Source organism: Aricia agestis, chromosome Z (assembly GCF_905147365.1).
Source record: "Aricia agestis chromosome Z, ilAriAges1.1, whole genome shotgun sequence".
NCBI classification, from domain to species: domain Eukaryota; kingdom Metazoa; phylum Arthropoda; class Insecta; order Lepidoptera; family Lycaenidae; genus Aricia; species Aricia agestis.
Genome location: NC_056428.1, coordinates 32,954,277 through 32,974,584, shown reverse-complemented (window position 1 = coordinate 32,974,584; position 20,308 = coordinate 32,954,277). Strand labels below are relative to the sequence as shown.

Below are 20,308 nucleotides of genomic sequence, written 5' to 3'. Positions count from 1 at the left end.
AGATTCCATGTGTTTTGTTTACTTTCGAGTCATAATTGGTACATTTTCGAAACACCCACGACGTCATTTTCAATTTATTTAGGAGACAAGACGCGGCACGTTCGTGACTGCGCTCGATGCAGACTAAACAACAGACGGCCCAATTAGGCCGTATTTGAATCTTCACAACGCGCGCGGTAGTAACATATCTGCTTTGAGTTTTCATCATTGGATTCGACAGTATATAATAAGTCTATGTGGAGGTCAGTGTTGCGTGGGCCACGCAACACTGACATTGACAGCGTGGCCATGGCATTGAGGTACTTTAAACTGGAGAGAGCCTTATATCGGTGTATAAGCGTCAAAAGCGTGTATTGTTATGTCCTACTTACTGGGACAAAACAAAGGAGTCGGTCTGCATATTAATTAATGTAATAAAAGTGTTAATAAAGGTTTTTAGTGAACATTTAATGCTAGATATTGTTGAGTTTTGTGGTTCCGCTAAATAATAAACCATAAGAATGGTCAAAGAATGCCTGCTACGTGGATTTAACATTAAAAACGTAAATTTTGAACAACGTTTTTTGGGCTTTTAAATCGGTATTTTTGTTAGCTAAAAAGATAATTTATAAGTTTATTAATCCCTTATTCGTGCTATTTACGACATTAGTGCTAAAAATGTCACATCAATTATTAGTTTGGCTATAAAAATTGCATAGCTTTTTACGTGTGTTTACGGATTCTCATCACTTGAACTATAGTTAATCGATATCATGAACTAATTGACTTTCTTTCCTGTATCTGTGCTTCGAAATAATCGAAAAATATAGTGCGTCAAGAATGTCTAGGAGGCGAAACTTTTTTTTAAGCAATAGCAACACTCTTTTGACATTTGTCCCTTTGTTATATCAATACTCTATGACATAAAATTTACAAAACAAAGATTTTTAATTTGCTTAAATTTAGTTTTACAATGTGAAAACAACATGTTACTGTGATTAATATTAATAATTAAAGTGAAAGACGTGTCATAGTGCTGAAAATTTGAAGATTTTCATTGAAGAAAAATAGTAATAGGTACGCGAAAATATCACTGAAATTGTCGCGTCCACATTTTCGATTCTGATCGCACAATCGTCATAGTAGCAGGTAATTAAGCGTTTGTTATATCAATTTCATTTGTTTATTTTATTGTATAATGCAATTATAAGTACCGTAGCCTGAGTAAGTATTATGTGGTATAATAAATTCAACGTGTAAACCCATTGTAAACCAGCCAACGCTGCCAGTGCTGCCACATTTGGTGGGTTGGTAAAAATAAAGTTGGCAACACTGTTCACTGGCAGAGGTTGTCAATGTCAAAAATGTTTTTTTTTTGTTAAAATATCCATAGAGTAGGTATTAAAAAATATCTTGTTCGTAAAAATCTAGAACCGTGCTAAAATAGTGATTAAAGCGCATAATATTTTAAAACAATATTGTTTGACAAAGTGAGTTTTAAAATTTTATTATAAAATACCTCATCAGAATGTGGCGACCACCAATAACATTTCTTCGAAAGGTTGTAAATACCCCATTGAAGAAAACTTTTTCAGTATCTAAGTTACTATATTCTACTCGATCTAATTCTTTAAAACCAGCAAAACTAACACTATTGAGTGCCGGCATAGGTGTTCTGTTAGGGGCTGGATACGGTGGTTACACTCATTACAAGATAAATGCGAAAAAAATTACCGGCCCAGCGCAAACTGAAGATTATCCGTTTTTGGAGAAGAAACCTAAGTACCAGCCACATTACAAAGTAAGTAATAGTCACTCAACTTTACAATTGTACAAATAAAAAATATATATATTTAAAAATTAACTTTTTTAATTAATTACGCATAATTTTCAGATTGTCAATGAATCAGACACAAGTGATTTGCAATTAGTATTATTTCAATACCGAACATGTCCATTTTGCTGTAAAGTGAGATCATATTTAGATGCCAGGGGAATTAGCTATGAAGTGGTTGAAGTAGATGCTGTTCTGCGTCAGGATATCAGATGGTCGAATTATAAGAAAGTTCCCATTCTGTTAGCTAAAGTAGATGGTGGCTATCAGGTAAGAGCATTCTATTCAATAAGCTGTATAGATGAGAATTTTCTTTATTTATTCCATAATCTGTCTAAAAGTTGCAAAGGTTTTCTGGTAGAAATTGCTGTTAGAAGTAAGACTTTGTAAATAGTTCTCCTATATTGTGTTTTATGTTTAAGTTTAGTTTTAAGTTGTACAAATAAAGATTTTTTTATGAAATAAGGGGGCAAACGAGCAATAGGGTTACCTAATGGAAAGCGACTTCCGTCGCCTATGGACACTCACAGCATCAGAAGAGCTGCAGGTGCGTTGCCGGCCTTTTAAGAGGTAATAGGGGAGGGTAGGGAAGGGAAAAGGGTAGGGGATTGGGCCTCCGGTAAACTCACCCACTCGGCGAAACATAGCGCATGCGCTGTTTCACGCCGGTTTTCTGTGAGCCTGTGGTATTTCTCCGGTCAAAGCCCATTTGTGGCGAAGCATGGCTTTCCCACGCCAAATTTTCTATTAATATACTCACTGGGGTGTCTGAAGGTATCCTAATTCTGCCATATAAATCACACATTAATACAGCTGTGATTCTGTACAAGTCCTATTAAACATCTAAAATAGTTTTCCCTATATAAGTGAAACAAAAATCATACAAACATATTATCATGAGTTGTTTGTATGTTGAATATAAAAGGGGAGAATTGGGGTACCATAATTTTGTAAAGTTCTTACATATAATACCCTATTCTTCCAGCAACTGTTGGATAGTACAGCAATCATCTCAGTGTTGGAGACATATTTGCGTGACAAGTCACATCAACTGACAGATGTAGTCAAGTTTTATCCCATAGCAAAATATGATGATGAGAATGGTAAAAGTGTGGTGGACATAACCAACAAGTATTTTATTATGCATAATGCCAGTGTTCCAAATACAAATGAACGTACAGCAGAGGCGTGAGTAATATTTTATGTACTATGGCACTTCACATCAGTGAAATTGTTGCAACTGGAGATGGCAGACTAGATTTAGCAGAACTTAAATTAAGTCAAGTTGGTTAAAGTACCTTGAAATTCTTTTTGAACCCACAGTCAAATTAAATATAATATTATTTGTATAAATTATAAAAAAATGACCTCATTATATTTATTTTTTTCCCTAAAAAACATATTAACAAAAATATGAAGAAATATTTTATATTTTTAAACAAATATTTCAGAGAGGAGCGACAATGGCGACAGTGGGCTGACAAAGTGCTTGTGCACACACTTTCCCCCAATGTATACAGAACTGCAGGTGAAGCTCTCGAGACATTTAAATGGTTTGAAGAAGTTGGTGGTTGGAGGCAATCTTTCCCAAGTTGGGAATGCGCCTTGATGGTTTATGGCGGAGCAGCAGCTATGTGGATCATTGCAAAGAGGCTTAAAGCCAGGTAAAGTTATAATTTTAATTAATGCCCCAACAAAATATTCGTATGTAAATGAAATAGACAAGTAGCAAGAATCCTTTTTAGGGTTCTGTACCCAAAGGGTAAAAACGAGACCCTATTACTAAGACTTTGTTGTCTGTACGGACTACGGAACCCTTCGTGCGCGAGTCCGACTTGCACTTGGCCGATTTTTTACTTTCTGTTTGACCTGGTAATATTTTATATTACTGCATTCTTGCAACTTTTTTTTTGTTAGTTTGTAAAATGTTCTTAGAAAATGGTCCTGGATGCTTATAAATTTGTTGTACTTTGCAGGCATAATATCAAAGATGACGTAAGACAGTCTCTTTATGATGCAGCAAATGAATGGATGAAAGTTATAAATACGAAAGGAACACCATTCCTTGGTGGTAAGGAGCCAAATCTAGCTGACATTTCAGTTTTTGGTGTTCTTAGCAGTATAGAAGGCTGCCAAGCATTCAAGGACTTGAAAATGAACACAAAGATTGGAGTGTGGTTTGAGGATATGAAGAAAAGCATGGATAGAAGTCGAGGAAAGGCTTTACAAGTGACCCACGCGTAGAGTTATCTATTTTGACATATTGAATAAAGATTCAACTTTCAAATTGAGAAATAAGTAAAGAACTTCCATAACACTGTTTAAATATTAAAAAAAACATCGATCAAGCACCAATGTTTATAATTTTTTTCATGTCTATTATGCACATTCTTCATTAAATTAAATGAGTAAAAAATGTGTTGTATAGATATTACATATATTTATAAAAGTATTACTAAAATGTTAATGTGAAATATTATATGTGTAGTTAAAAGCATACTTGCCCAGTCCATGAGTTATTGTTAGTTTAGTGACAACTTAGTCTAAAATAATTTTGTTGCTTAGTAAATAAAATAAATATTTGTTTTTTTTACAAAAATATCTTTATTTATCCTGTAATCAAAAAGATATCAATAATTTTTGTTACAATCAGATTATTGTTAGCTTTTCAAGTATTATCACAAATAATATATAATATTAGAATCAGAATCAGATTAATTTATTTTAGGAAATTGGTACATAAGGTGTTATTATTTATAGACATATTGTGTACCACAATTTCAGCCTTTGGGTGTAGAAATATTAAAATTTAAAATAATATTATCACACATTTTAACTTAAAACTTATTCCAAATGATGATTATTACATACTTGCATTAGAATTAATTATATTATTAATGTTACATTACATTGCGAAATTGCTTTGCGAATTGTGACTTTTGTTGTCATATTGTTATAATTATAATAATACTAGATGTCCCGCGCGGCTTCGCCCGCGTAAATTAGGAATTTTACGGAAACCGTACATTTTCCCATAAAAATAGCTCTTATGTCCCTACTCCCTTCACTTGGTCTACTCTATATCTGTGCCAAATATTGCCATAAAAATTGCTCCAGTAGTTCGTAATTTCTAATATTTCCCCCGTTTTTCCCACATTTTCCTGAGTTTCTTCGGTCGTATTAGTCTTAGCCTATAGTCTTAGTTCTTACTCGATAAATGAGCTATCTAACACTGAAATAAGTTTTTAAATCGGATCTGTAGTTCCTCCGATTCCGTTCAAGCAAACATACTCTTCAGGTTTATAATATTAGGTAGGTATAGATTTTTTAAAATTATCGCTTGACAAACTCGAGCCTCGATCTAAAAGACTATGAAAAGTACTTACCAATAACATGGTATAATATGGTAGTGATGATGATGACGATGTTGATGATGAATGTAATTTGCATAGAAGCATATGCTTTCCGTTCTTAAAACAACGCCGAAACTCCCAAACTTGTATCTATAAAGAATCAGGAGTTCTCTCAGCACCTTCCGAACCACGGTATACCAGGTATACCTCGGTTCAAAATCTTACTTGTTGGTAGCATATGCTTAGAATACTTTTCACGAAACCGAAGTCACCACATATTTCCCTATAATTTTTGAGGAGTTCCCTCGTTTACTTATGGATCCTTCATCAGATCACCACTTTTGTGAATATAATACCGAATTGGGATGATACCCTATATTTATGATGATACCCAAAAGAAAAATTTTGAAAATCGGTTAACAAACGACGGAGTAATCGTTGAACATAAGAAAACGAACATAACACCTCCCCCATTTTGAAAGTCGGTTAAAATTGTAGCCTATGTGTTATTATGATGTTTAAGCTATATTATTGTAAAGTTTCATTAAAATCCGTTCAGTAGTTTTTGCGTGAAAGAGTAACAAACATCCATACATCTACATATACATCCATGCATCTATATAATACATCTGTGGGATAATGCGTGGCGACGCTAAAGGAAGATCTTCCGACCGAGCGAGGTGTTATGCTCGGTCAGGCCGAAGCCCACGTGATACATTTCAGCTGTCGTATATATACCGACGCGCTCAGAAAACTTCGATAGCGCGATGCAGGAATATTAGGCGATTTGTGGGTACCGCCACACATCCAAAATTTTTCTCACCTTTTAAACCTTCCCTAGACCTCCACGAATAATTCAAGACCAAGATAAGATAAATCCGTTCAGCCGTTCTCGAGTTTTAGCGAGACTAACGAACAGCAATTGATTTTTATATATATAGATGTCCCGCGCGGCTTCGCCCGCGTAAATTAGGAATTTTACGGAAACCGTACATTTTCCCATAAAAATAGCTCTTATGTCCCTACTCCCTTCACTTGGTCTACTCTATATCTGTGCCAAATATTGCCATAAAAATTGCTCCAGTAGTTCGTAATTTCTAATATTTCCCCCGTTTTTCCCACATTTTCCTGAGTTTCTTCGGTCGTATTAGTCTTAGCCTATAGTCTTAGTTCTTACTCGATAAATGAGCTATCTAACACTGAAATAAGTTTTTAAATCGGATCTGTAGTTCCTCCGATTCCGTTCAAGCAAACATACTCTTCAGGTTTATAATATTAGGTAGGTATAGATTTTTTTAAATTATCGCTTGACAAACTCGAGTCTCGATCTAAAAGACTATGAAAAGTACTTACCAATAACATGGTATAATATGGTAGTGATGATGATGACGATGTTGATGATGAATGTAATTTGCATAGAAGCATATGCTTTCCGTTCTTAAAACAACGCCGAAACTCCCAAACTTGTATCTATAAAGAATCAGGAGTTCTCTCAGCACCTTCCGAACCACGGTATACCAGGTATACCTCGGTTCAAAATCTTACTTGTTGGTAGCATATGCTTAGAATACTTTTCACGAAACCGAAGTCACCACATATTTCCCTATAATTTTTGAGGAGTTCCCTCGTTTACTTATGGATCCTTCATCAGATCACCACTTTTGTGAATATAATACCGAATTGGGATGATACCCTATATTTATGATGATACCCAAAAGAAAAATTTTGAAAATCGGTTAACAAACGACGGAGTAATCGTTGAACATAAGAAAACGAACATAACACCTCCCCCATTTTGAAAGTCGGTTAAAATTGTAGCCTATGTGTTATTATGATGTTTAAGCTATATTATTGTAAAGTTTCATTAAAATCCGTTCAGTAGTTTTTGCGTGAAAGAGTAACAAACATCCATACATCTACATATACATCCATGCATCTATATAATACATCTGTGGGATAATGCGTGGCGACGCTAAAGGAAGATCTTCCGACCGAGCGAGGTGTTATGCTCGGTCAGGCCGAAGCCCACGTGATACATTTCAGCTGTCGTATATATACCGACGCGCTCAGAAAACTTCGATAGCGCGATGCAGGAATATTAGGCGATTTGTGGGTACCGCCACACATCCAAAATTTTTCTCACCTTTTAAACCTTCCCTAGACCTCCACGAATAATTCAAGACCAAGATAAGATAAATCCGTTCAGCCGTTCTCGAGTTTTAGCGAGACTAACGAACAGCAATTGATTTTTATATATATAGATATGTTTACTCGTGACAATTAATCAAAAATATTTAAAATAATTAACAAGTTATTATAATATTATTGTGCATTAGAGAATTCCATGACTGAATACTATTTGCTTGCTATTTCTTTAAATAATCAAATAATTTTCGCCTTGTGCAAGCGAATTTTAAACTAGCAATATATAAACAATCTTTATGATGTGTTGTTGATGGTAGTAAGTATGTGACTTTTGATAATTGTAGCTTTATGAAATAAGGGGGCAAACGAGCAAATGGGTCAACTGATTGAAAGCAATTTATGTCGCCCATGGACACTCGCAGCATCAGAAGAGCTGCAGGTGCGTTGCCGGCCTTTTAAGAGGGAATAGGGTAATAGGAGAGGGTAGGGATGGGAAGGGAAGGAAGGGCATAGGGGAGGGTAGGGAAGGGAATAGGGTAGGGGATTGGGCCTCCGGTAACTCACTCACTCGGCGAAACACAGCGCAAGCGCCGGTTTTCTGTGAGAACGTGGTATTTCTCCGGGCGAGCCGGCCCATTCGTGCCGAAGCATGGCTCACCCACGTATAAAACAACATAACACAAGTACTACATAGTATATTAATATATTATTACATATTCATAAAGTATGTAAATAGATGTTCAGAAACAAGCAAGAGTAAGAATAGTGTATTTTGATTTTTTGTATCTTTTGATGCATCTGCAAGTTGGTAATAATAGTTTGTGTCTAATTAAGTTAATCGTTTTTAAGTAGTGGCACTGCCTTAATTCTTATTAATAATTCATAGCAAAGCAATCAACAAGAAGTGTACGTTTTTATATAATTTAACTATGCTCTATAAAAGCGATTTATGCTTAGGTATTATTTTTTGCATAATGTTAATATTAATTTTATTGTAGTAAGTATATTGTAGTTGTATTAAAAATAATATATAGCGTAGCTATTAAACTTTTTAGCGAAAGTAATTATTCCCAAAGCTCTATTTTTACAACAACATTACAAGTGGCTTAATTACAAAAACATTATACTTATTTCCAAACTTGGCCTACATTTAGAGGTAATGGCGAACGTTGTGGCCCCTAATCAAGATGATATTATATTCGTTAAGTTTACTGCTCAAGTTCGAAATCAAAAATTTTATGATCGATAATAAGGCATCGCAAAATGTTGTCTCATTCTTTAATTTGAATTTCGACAGTGACATTATCAAAAACTTCTTGACTGCAGGCCCTTGTCCTATTATTTTATTGATCCTTATGGTGGCTGTCCGGTCCTTGCGGCACACCAGATTTCATTTTGCTGCTGCTGCTGCTTCGCAAATGATCTATTAGAGGGGCTTAGCAAACACGTTTTAAAGAAGCGATAGAGATTATTGATGATGAAGATTAGGTACCTAATGTCAATTCCTTACATTTTCGATTCTATAAAGATGTAAAAGAAACGTGTTGGCTAAGTCCCCAGTCTATAAACATAAAGGCAAGGAATTAGCAAGCGACTTGTGTGTATGCAAGCGAGAAGCCTCTATTAGCGACATCGGGTGGTGTTGTAGCCGTAGCTCCTTCGTTGCCGTCCGTCACCACGTACAAAACGAACGGCTTTGCGCCAGCTGAAATTAATAAAATGTCACTTTATACCTGGTTCTTGAAGTTATACCGTATACGAATAGTAACATTAGAAGAGCAGTTCAATTCTTACTTATATTTACGGAGATACTCTATGTCCCGTTTATTTTTTTAATAGGAGAGCTAATAACCCCAATTTTAACGCCCCCAACATTGTCACTAAGCCTCCATTAATTGAGGTGATAGGGGTATCTTAAGAGATCCACGACCTTAAAAATCCGCTAGGGGACACTTAGCGTTAGGGAGAGGATGGTGAAAACGGTCATTATTCTTTGGACTCGCGTTTTGGTGTCACAACCACGTCTGACTTACTTTGGACTGTCACGAAGCCGACACCACAGAAGCGATCTGTACCGACCGAGACGCCCGTGGCCACGACGGTGGGGTTGGGTATGACCACGAAGTCCGTGGTACAAGCGCCATCGTTGACGGCGCCAATCGCAGTCGCCAATACCGTGTTGTCGGCACCCTCCACGTCACCACTTACGGTGAATGAGTAGAGGTCGTTTGCTGTCTGTTAAGATTTAACATAATTTAATTACCTTTAGCGGGCCCCTAGACGATACATTTTATTTTGAAATATCACGTATTGGGCAATATTATTGACCGTCTAGGGTTACCTAGGTAATATTCAACGCGCCCGCCTTTCAATCTTATTGTCAAATAAATTGCTCAATAAAATTTTGTTCAATATTATTGTAGGTCTAGTCTAGGCCCGCTTGACTTATAGATTTTTTATACTTACTTTTTCAATTTTGATATTTTTTGGATTTTCCGGCCTATATATGCACTCTTTCATCTCCAAGTCTTAACTATATCTTTTCCTCTCATTAATTTGCCACCGCAATGTTCTATACGCTTCTTCTTTCTCTATTTTTGCTTGTTTCAAATGCGGGAAACAAACTACCCAAACTATAAAGCTCTTTATTAGCGGTTCTTAGTAGCGGTTTTGAGTTTTGACTGTCGACCCAAAGCACAAAAAATTAATGCTCGCGATCGGTGTGTATTAGGAAATAGTACTTAGGATCTACTCGGGACTTAAAATGTTACTGATTATGGCATTTTAGCAACTCATTATAGATTATAGTTCCGACTTTCCAATCCCGTTGACGACTCAAAGGTTCGTGACCCGAGCTTAAGGAACAAAAATTAATGGACTATTTACCTGAGCATACTGTATAGTACAGTAGCCAGCCTCCATCCGTATACAGATGCCGTAGTTCAAGTTAGCGATCTGTCGCGTTCCTGTCACAAGCGACGCACTCAAAGCTGTATTGGCAGCGGTTCCGTAGTTGAAGCTGGTTATGGTGCCCGAAGTACCCGTGTAGTATTGTAGGCAACCGTTGGGCGCTTAAATAACATGCTTAGTTAAATATATGGTTTTGAGAAATGTTGTCAAGCAATATGCATAAAAGGCCTCTTCATGGTGGACCATGATGGATAACCATGATTTTGGCAAATAAAGCATATATACCATTTTTTTAATGTACCATCGAGGAAATTGATTCCTAGGCAATTGACGGACCTACGTCGTACCTACCTACGTACCTAGTCATTTGGTAAGACTAGATCAATTTAATGTTGGTCTTGATCTGTAGGCTGGGTTTGACGTAACGCGACCAAACTACGTAGGTCCCCCATCTGCCTAGGAATCAACTTCTCTGATAGTAGAATTGACGTCAATCATGGTAATTAATCGTCTATTAAGGCGACGCGTAGCCAAGATGTTCGTAATAGCTTGAGCTGGATCACGAGTCACGACTCACGAGCGACGTGGCGATTAACAGACAGAGATACCTAACTGATGAGTGATAAACGACAGCTGTGTGCTAATGGCGTTAAAATGCATTGCGTAAAATAAGTATACGAATACAAGAAATAAAAGAGAGAAACAATACATTATACAATCCACGATTGATCTTCTGCAAACCTTTAAGAAGAAAGCGTATTCCCTCTTAAAAAGCTGGCAACGCACCTGCAGCTCTTGTAATGTTGCGAGTGTCATGGGCGACGGTAGTTGCTTTGCATCAGATGACACGTTTACTCGTTTATTTTATAAAAAAAACCTTGGCTCAATAAAGTTGATCTCACCTATCCCCGGACAATCGCATCCGAGTTGTATAAGTCTCAAGTTCCAACGTCTCGAGAACGTGGTCGCCAATGTTGCTGTCACCGTGATAGTGATGGCCGCGTTTCCATTGAAGTCGACAAACAAGGTCTGACCGGTGTTGTCGCCACAGAGTGTTGGCACGATGGTGTTACCACCAGTTATCGTTATGGAGTCCGTGCTGCAGACTCCGTCGCCGTCTGGCTGGGCTAACACCATGTCTAGGAAGTCTATGCGCAGCTGAAAAATGCAGTCTCGTATTAGCTAATGAAGTGGCGGGGCAAGATATATCTTGTGAGGCATTAGCTTTATTAATTATTGTAAAGCTATTTAAGTAAATTTCTCCTATATCTAGGAGCCAAGCTCCGGTCACGTGGAACATAAAAAATCGGCCAAGTGCGAGTCGGACTCACGCACGAAGGGTTCCGTACCGTTACAGAGCAAAAATAGGCCAAAAATTGTGTTTTTTGTATGGGAATTTTAAATTTTTATTTTATTTTATTATCTATACAGGGTGTAACAAAAATAAGTGATAATACTTTAGGGTGTGTACGTGTTCCTTGTAGAGAGTTCACTGTGAAAGTTGCACCGCTGAAAGACCAAAAATTTTTTTCACTTTTGTATGGGGAAACTCGTGACGCTCGGGCGCTTGCCCATACAAAAGTGAAAAAAAAATGTTCGTCTTTCAGAGCTGCTACTTTCACAGTGAACTCTCTACAAGGAACACGTACACACCCTAAAGTATTATCACTTACTTTTGTTACACACTGTATATTAATACGCAAGCGAAAAACTTTGTATCCCTTTTGTCGAAAAATGCGGAAACGTAGGTGAATGAAATTTTGCACAGTTATCTATACTTCTATACTAATATTATAGATGCGAAAGTATCTCTGTCTGTCTGTCTGTCTGTCTGTCTCGCTTTCACGCCAAAACTACCGAACCGATTGTAATGAAATTTTGTATATAGATAGTCTAAAGCCTGAGAAAGGACATAGGCTACTTTTTTACTGGAAAAAAGGGTTGTAAGGGGGTGAAAATACGAAAATTTGTTCAAATTAAGTTAGTTCCAAAAATTCATACTAGATGGCGCCGTGCGTCTCTTACATCGCGCTAACGCTTGCCCAACATCTTTCTATAAGAGGTGGTATCATCATACTTTCGAGTTTCGATTTTTTTTCGATTGTTATTTCTTTTTTACGTTATTTAATAAGTCAGTACTTTATATTATATACAGTGACGTAACCTTAAACCTATCAATGATAAATAGTTTATGGGTAAAGTTGTGTAATTGGGGGGCTAAATAAGCTTTAAAATTTGGCATAAAATATAGTTTAATTTAAAAAAATTAAATATTATGTGCACACTGCACAGCTGTTTTGATTTAAGGGGTACCAGGGTTTTTTTATAAAATCTTTTGACACCAATTTTGTTGACATCGCGCGCTATAAACTAAAGTCCACGCGGACGAAGTCGCGGGCAACAGCTAGTTTATATGGTGGTGGCATGACGCATCGAGCTAATATTATTTTGAAATTATGCTTTTATCACACATTTTTTAACAAATAAAACATTACTACACACTACAATACGCACACTCAAGAAGATGACAGATTTTCGTGTGACGGGCCTATACATACGAATTAGGGCCAATTCACACCGGCGAGGCGCGGCGAGGCCGGCAGAGGCGGCTCGCGTCGCCGCGGGCGGTCGCTTGTGGACGATTCTTGTATACATTACTTGTACTCTAAAATTAAGTAATAATAAAATTAAAATAAAATAAATATTATGTAAGGAATCCCATACAAAAACACAATATTTGCCCAGTTTCGCTCTATAACGGTACAGAACCCTTCGTGCGCGAGTCCGACTCGCACTTGGCCGATTTTTTTTCTTTACTGTCACTTTCTAAGCCATTGAGGTTTTTGTTGTACATAATACAACGTTCCATAACGATTAACGAGCAATAGCCGGTAACGTGTGTTACTGTCAAACAAACAACTGCAGCGAAAAAAAAATCCTAAATCTAACAACAATAATTATTACGAGCCACGAAATACGAATGAATAGCGCGTGGTGTGGCGGGCGGCGCGGCGGGCGGCCTGCCTCCCGCCCGCGCCCCACGCATACACCCCGCTCGCTCCCGATTGCTAATATTCAAATCTGTATAGGTAAAATGTTTTTAGATTTTAATACGCTTGATGATTTTTTTGGATATTTTTCTAGTTGAAAAGAAAGTTAACAGTGTATCAATAAATAAAACAGATAGAGAATTTTGCACTGCTAGTAAAAGAGTAATTTTTAAAAATAGTATAGTTACATGGTTTATTTTTTAGATTTTCATTTTGTGGCTATAAAACTTCAATAAAATGTCATTCCCGTAAAAAAATTCGACTGAGCATAAACCTATAGTATATATTATAAGTCTATGCGACTGAGCAATTATGCCGTCCAAGTCACGTCAAAAAAACATATTTTATTAAAATTTGGTGTTTCTGCCGGGATATTTTTTTGGATATTTCATACATTGTTTCTATACGTTCCATGAATATGTCCAGTGAAAAAAGATTCGACGGAGCATTTTTGCTAAAAAAGATATCAATTAATTACGAATTTAGGTAAAAATACCTAACTTCTATTATTATTATTCTTTGGATATTTATACAAAACTCTTAATTCATTAATACTTTACTAGGCTAAGTCTCATGAATAGGGTCCCTTTCACCCTTTGGGTACGGAACCCTAAAGCCGGTACATTGACCAGCAGAGTGTTAGGTCACTATTAGGTGATTGTTGATTACGTATTTTGCGACAAGCAGGCATTTGACGGTAAATATTTAATTTTATGCAACTTTCGCAATTCCTTACCACCTTATTTTATCCACTTGTGCGGATATCCGCGTCATCTTCCGACCGAGCGAGGTATTACTCGGTCAGGCTGAAGCCCACGTGATTGATTTCAATTGTCATTTATATACCGACTTTTATATTTATTCTTTTATTATATAATATACCGATTACCGACGCACTTAGAAAACTTCGTGAGTACCGCCCCACTTATAATTACCTGGCATATATTGTTGTTGCATCTGTTGACGATAATAGTACAAGCTTGTCCGCCGGCGTACGCGGAAGGGTAGCCTGGACTTGTGAAGTAGGTGTTGTTCACATTGGTAGTGCTGCCACATGATCTGGAAACTAAAGTGTAGGACTTAATAATTAGACTCAATTTACACCGGCGCGGAAAGGTCGTGAGGATATCCCATTGTTTAGTCTGAATCTTTTACTTGACTAGTTCGCGCCACTTCCCGCGGATTGAACAGACGGCACTGGAGAATTCTCGAGAAATCCGCTATACCTACTGTTCATTATGCTATGTAGCAAAATGAACAGTAGGCTAGATAGAACACGCATGGGGTTTATCATTTATGTCAAAATGTTGATTAAAATAAAGTTAGGGTATTCGGGGTAAACGCACGCCCCCCGCCCCCACCACCCGCTCCCCCCTTACCGAGATATTTGTACTGCGGTCTTTTACCCAGTGCGGCGTTTTACCCCGAATGCCCATATATGCATTAATATGACTTAAAAGTTAAATTTAATCTCCTGCATTTTTGATATCAAATTTCGCTCTCGAAGTTATTAAGCTCACTATGCCCTCAATACCATGAGAATACTCGAATCCCAGCCACGTAGAACACGTCTCTTCGTTGTATATTATATTGTCACTTAAGTACTTACCTGTATACAATTGGGACACATTGTATATATGTCAGACACTTACCAATACAACATCTGCCTCTCCTAGAGGCGCAGGTTCCGGTGATGGTTCCATTCAGGTTGTTACACTCCCGCCGTGCTAGGCACGTTCCGGTCATAGTGTTGGTACTGGAGCAGTCCGAGTTCGCGAACCGGACTATACTTACGAAGGGGAACACTGGAATTGATGCATTTTACGTTTATATATTTTCACAGTCGAACATCCATAGTCACTACATAGTATAAAACAAAGTTGCTTTTTCTGTCCCTATGTCCCTTTGTTCCCTTTAATCTTTGGAACTACGCTACGGATTTTGATGCGATTTTCTTTAATAGATAGAGTGATTAAAGAGGAAGGGGGTCAATAATTTCGACCGCAACACGACGCCTAGATGCATTTCATAGAGAAAAATAATACACGGGGCATTTGATGCATTTCCATAAAGTTAATATACCTAGCGGAAATATTAACTTTATGTGCATTTCTAAATCAAAGAATTCTATCATCACATTAGGAACCCCAACAATAAAAGTATTTCTCCACTATTTAATTAATGTTATTATACCTATAACGTCACTCTATCTATTACAAAAAACCGCATCAAAATCCGTTGCGTAGGTAGTTTTAAAGATTAAAGGGACATGAGAGAGGGAAAATATCAACTTTGTTTTTTATTATCTAAGTATAGAATCTATACAGTGTGCAATGTGCATTATGCATGACAATTTTTTATACCCCCCCCCCCCCCCCCCCCTACTCCTCCCACCATCCTCATCGTATTCCCATTGCATCACTGGTAGATACATAAGAATTTTTGTCTAAAGTTTGTAGATGAGCTGACTCAAATTTGACCGATTTCTTAATTTTTTAAATTTTTTATTAATCTTCATATAAAACACGACCTGTGTGCCAAATTTCATAACGCTAGGTCAATTGGAAGTAGCCTAGACTTTAGAGGTTTTGATTACCGATCAGTGAGTGAGTGAGTCAGTGCCAAAATTAGCTATTTTTACAGCCCGACATATTTCAGGATCTACCGAAGCTTTATAGCTATGAAATTTGGTATGCTGCGTAAGTACTAGTATATAATTACGTAGGTATAATTTTATCTTTGCCCTTGCTATAGACACTGAGCTACAGGGGGGTCAAAAGAGCGTCGAAACGGTTGGTGTAAATAGTGCACGGCAGGCACGGCAGGCGCGGCCTCCTGGAACTAGGCCTGCCCACTTCCGTGCGCTTTGATAAATCAAAACTACTGAATTGATTTACTTATTAATTTTTTCAGTGAGTGACATAATTTATACACACGCCTTTTATACCCGTGCGAAGCAAAAGGGGGGAAATTATATGAAATCGCTTATTTGAACGCGCTAATCTCAGGAACTAATGGTCCGATTTGAAAATTATATCAGTGATAGATAGCCCATTGATTGAGAAAAGCTATAGGCTATATTTTATTACGCTAGATTAATAGAAGCGAATAAATAGAGGAAAATGTGAAAAAAACGGGGGAAATTATATGAAAGGGCTTATTTGAACGCGCTAATCTCAGGAACTACTGGTCCGATTTGAAAAATTATTTTAGTGGTAGATAGCCCATTAATTGTGTTCAGAATAAACACAACATATAATAATTATTCTTATTTATTTTAGGTTCAAAACCAATATTACATTCAGACACGTCGTTTCTCACAAATTTTTCTTGTCGTTCTATTTTTCAAACTTTGGCAATTGACACTATAATATAAAACCTAAAAACTTAAACCTTTTGTGCCAATCCGCAACAAATTGAGAAAGGCTATAGGCTATATTTTATTACGCTATTAAGACTAATGGAAGCGAATAAATAGAGGAAAATGTGGATAAAACGGGGGAAATTATATGAAAGGGCTTATTTGAACGCGCTTATCTCAGGAACTACTGGTCCGATTTGAAAAATTATTTCATTGTTAGATAGCCCATTTATCGAGAACGGCTATAGGCTATTTTTATCACGCTAAGACTAATAGGAGCGCAGAAATAGAGGAAAATGTGGCAAAAACGGGGGAAATTATATGAATCTATACTTATAATATTATAATTTTGCAGAGTTTGTTTGTTTGTTTGTTTGTTTGAATGCGCTTATCTTTTTTTTTTATTTATTTCTTCACAAAAGTATACATATTATATGAACAAAACTCGGTGTCACAAAAAACTTGAAGGGTTTGTCCATACACCAATGCATCCATCTTCAAATGCTCACTGTTATACATAATACTTATCAAACTATATCCGTACATCTATACTAATATTATAAAGCGGAAGAGTTTGTTAGTTAGTTAGTTTGTTTGTTTGTTTGTTTGTTTGAACGCGCTAATCTCAGGAACTACTGGTCCAATTTGAAAAAATATTATAGTGTTAGATAGCTCATTTATTGAGGGAGGCTATAGGCTATATTTTATCACGCTAAGACTAATAGGAGCGAAGAAATAGAGGAAAGTGTGGAAGAAACGGGGAGAAATTATTTGAAAGGGCTTATTTGAACGCGCTAATCTCAAGAACTACTGGTCCGATTTAAAAAATTCTTGAAAGGGCTTATCTCACGAAATACTGGAGCAATGTTTCTGTTATTTGGCACATATAAGAAGTAGACCACGTGAAAAATCATAGGCTATTTTTTGTGGACTAATTTGTCTATGAAATATTTAATTTACGCGGGCGAAGCTGCGCTGAACGTTATATTTCGAGTGGTCACGACATCATGCGTAAACGGCTGGACCCGTTTTGCTGAAATTTTGTATAAAGAAACTTTTGTGTCCCGAAAAAGAGCATAGGATACATTATGTCCCGGAAAAATGTACGGTTACTGCACAATAAACTTTTATGATTATCGCCTAAACTATTCAACCTATTTTGATGAAATTTGGTATGGCAATACTTTCAGTCTCGGGAAAGGACAAGGGATACGTTTTATCCCGGAAAATATACGATTCCCGCACAATAAACCTTTATGATTCTCGCCTAAACTATTTAATCTATTTTGATGAAATTTGGCATGAAGATTGGAGATACAAATTTGAATCTAGGACAAGGAATGTTTTTTGTCACGGAAGAATGTGCGGTTCCCACACAATATACTTTTCTGATTTGCGCGTAAACGACTTAATCAATGTACGGGAGTCGGGAACAACTATAAAGTAAAGTCCACGCGGACGAAGTCACTAGATTCGACACAGAACGATATCTCTTTAACACCCTAGAAACTCCACCCAGCTTGAGTGACCCCTCTCCACCAAGCCAATGTCACAACATCTAAAGGCAAATTTGGCATGGAGATTGGAGATACAAATTTGAATCTAGGACAAGGAATGTTTTTTGTCACGGAAGAATGTGCGGTTCCCACACAATATACTTTTCTGATTTGCGCGTAAACGACTTAATCAATGTACGGGAGTCGGGAACAACTATAAAGTAAAGTCCACGCGGACGAAGTCACTAGATTCGACACAGAACGATATCTCTTTAACACCCTAGAAACTCCACCCAGCTTGAGTGACCCCTCTCCACCAAGCCAATGTCACAACATCTAAAGGCAAAGGGTGGAGCAGCATAAAATGTAAGTTATATATATATATATATATATATATATATATATATAACTTTATCGTTCCTGTCTTTTATAGCCATTTTTATGTTATAATCTTATATGTGTTCGGTTGACACCTCCGTGGCTCTTTTTATGAAGCTTGCCACAGCGCAGCCACAGCGTCTCCATCAGTGTCAGTGTAATAGACACAGGTGTTAGTGTGCCGGGATATGGCTACAACTGCATGAGGAACGCTGTCATGGATTGCCAGCTTGCAACAGCTAGTTATAATATATGCAGTATAAGCCTAACTAAACTATTAGTTCTGTGCGTAGAACTAAGTAGTAACGTGGTACCTAATTACAAACATAGACACATTTTAAGAATTCGCCTTATATTGCATTCGTAAATAAGACTGTTATTCATAGCGATAGCGGGAAAGTCAAGTTATTTCTATTAAATCCGTGTGTGACATTCGCTAGACCTTTAAATCTTATCTTATATCTTTAAACGATTTTCATAAAATTTAGTATATAGGGGGTTTCGGGGGCGATAAATCGATCTAGCTAGGAATCATTGTTAGAAAATGTCATTTTGTTCGTGTTTTATCGAATACCGAGCAAAGCTCGGTCAAATAGCTAGTAAATTATTATTAAGCTTTAATAATAATTTTGTTTGAAAGGCTTTAACTTATCTAAGTTAAAGCCTTTCAAACAATATAAAATATCGATTAAGTCATATACATTTGATTATTATTTTTACAATAATATATTGAGACAACTATTTAAAATGGTAACATTGCGCTTGTTTACAAATATAATTAAATCGCACAGTTTTAAATAACTAAGAACTTACGAATTTTTCCTTTTCTCTCCCCGTAATTATCCAATTCGTTATCATCGTCGAAGTTTTCTTCGTGCACCGTGAAAGCGGCCACCGCCACTATAAGAGTAACCGAGACAATCCAGTAAAACTTGTGATCCATTGCACGAAACGCAGCTCTATTTTCTTACTTTTCATAGGACACTGTCTTTATAAGAAAGGTTTCTCTACTTTTTTAATTTTCATAGGACACTGTAGTTATAAGTAAGGTTGCTCTACATAGGACACTTCCATTGGTCAAATAGGAGATGGCGGGTCTGTAATAGATCTTTTATAACGTGGTAACGGTTTAGTGTTTGTGCAAAGTGTCAGGGGTTCCGTTTGGTAATTATCATGTCGGTAATGGTGTTACAAGCTGGTTAGCGTCCACTACTCTACTGAACTGGATGTGACATGTGTCACGATAGATACACAGCAAATTGCGGAGTTTCTAATGTATAGGAATTAGAAAACCCTTTTGCTAATAAAAATATTAAGGCTCAACTCACACTGGCGCAGAGTCGAACCGACGACGCGCGCTAGCACATTTTCATAGCAGAAAGTGTCGAACATAGAGAAAAGAAAAAAAGTAATGTTTTTTGAAGTTAGATTAATTGTCAATGTGAAAAAATATGAGAGATGAAAAAGATGTAAAATGATTTTGTGATTTATATTATAATGTTCAATAAAGAGTGATTTCAGTTGATGTGGTTTTCTTCATGGTCCTTCAGAAGCTGGATTCAATGTATGAACAGGTGACCTATGGATGAAAAGTAATAGAATTTATAATTTCTTTGAGAAAAGAGTTGTACAATATGGAAGGTCTCATTCGAATTCAAAAATCTATTCAAGCTCAAATAACTAAGGACTATACCAACTTTAAGAAATCTCCCAAGGTGAGAATTAGCCGCTCATATGTAAGGGCAAGATATTCAAGTTTAGAAGCGGAATGGACGAAATTTCAGAGTAATTATTATGAGTTA

At 36.8% G+C, this 20,308-nt stretch overlaps 2 protein-coding genes across 2 annotated transcripts; one reads left to right on the top strand and one right to left on the bottom strand.

The window, feature by feature from the left end:
- Positions 1–1,427: 1,427 nt before the first annotated feature.
- Positions 1,428–4,142, top strand: LOC121738281 (prostaglandin E synthase 2). Its single transcript, XM_042130244.1, has 5 exons — positions 1,428–1,780; positions 1,874–2,083; positions 2,799–3,001; positions 3,265–3,477; positions 3,790–4,142. Exons 1-5 carry the CDS (start codon positions 1,508–1,510, stop codon positions 4,055–4,057), a joined length of 1,167 nt encoding a protein of 388 aa, XP_041986178.1. The 5' UTR covers positions 1,428–1,507; the 3' UTR covers positions 4,058–4,142.
- A 4,718-nt stretch (positions 4,143–8,860) lies between these two features.
- LOC121738282 lies at positions 8,861–19,449 on the bottom strand. The gene is made up of 7 exons (XM_042130245.1): positions 19,320–19,449; positions 14,924–15,076; positions 14,207–14,337; positions 11,124–11,379; positions 10,198–10,382; positions 9,345–9,546; positions 8,861–9,016 (listed from the first exon to the last, which is right to left on the bottom strand). The coding sequence occupies exons 1-7, from the start codon at positions 19,447–19,449 to the stop codon at positions 8,895–8,897; spliced, it is 1,179 nt and encodes a 392-aa protein (XP_041986179.1). The 3' UTR covers positions 8,861–8,894.
- Positions 19,450–20,308: the final 859 nt, after the last annotated feature.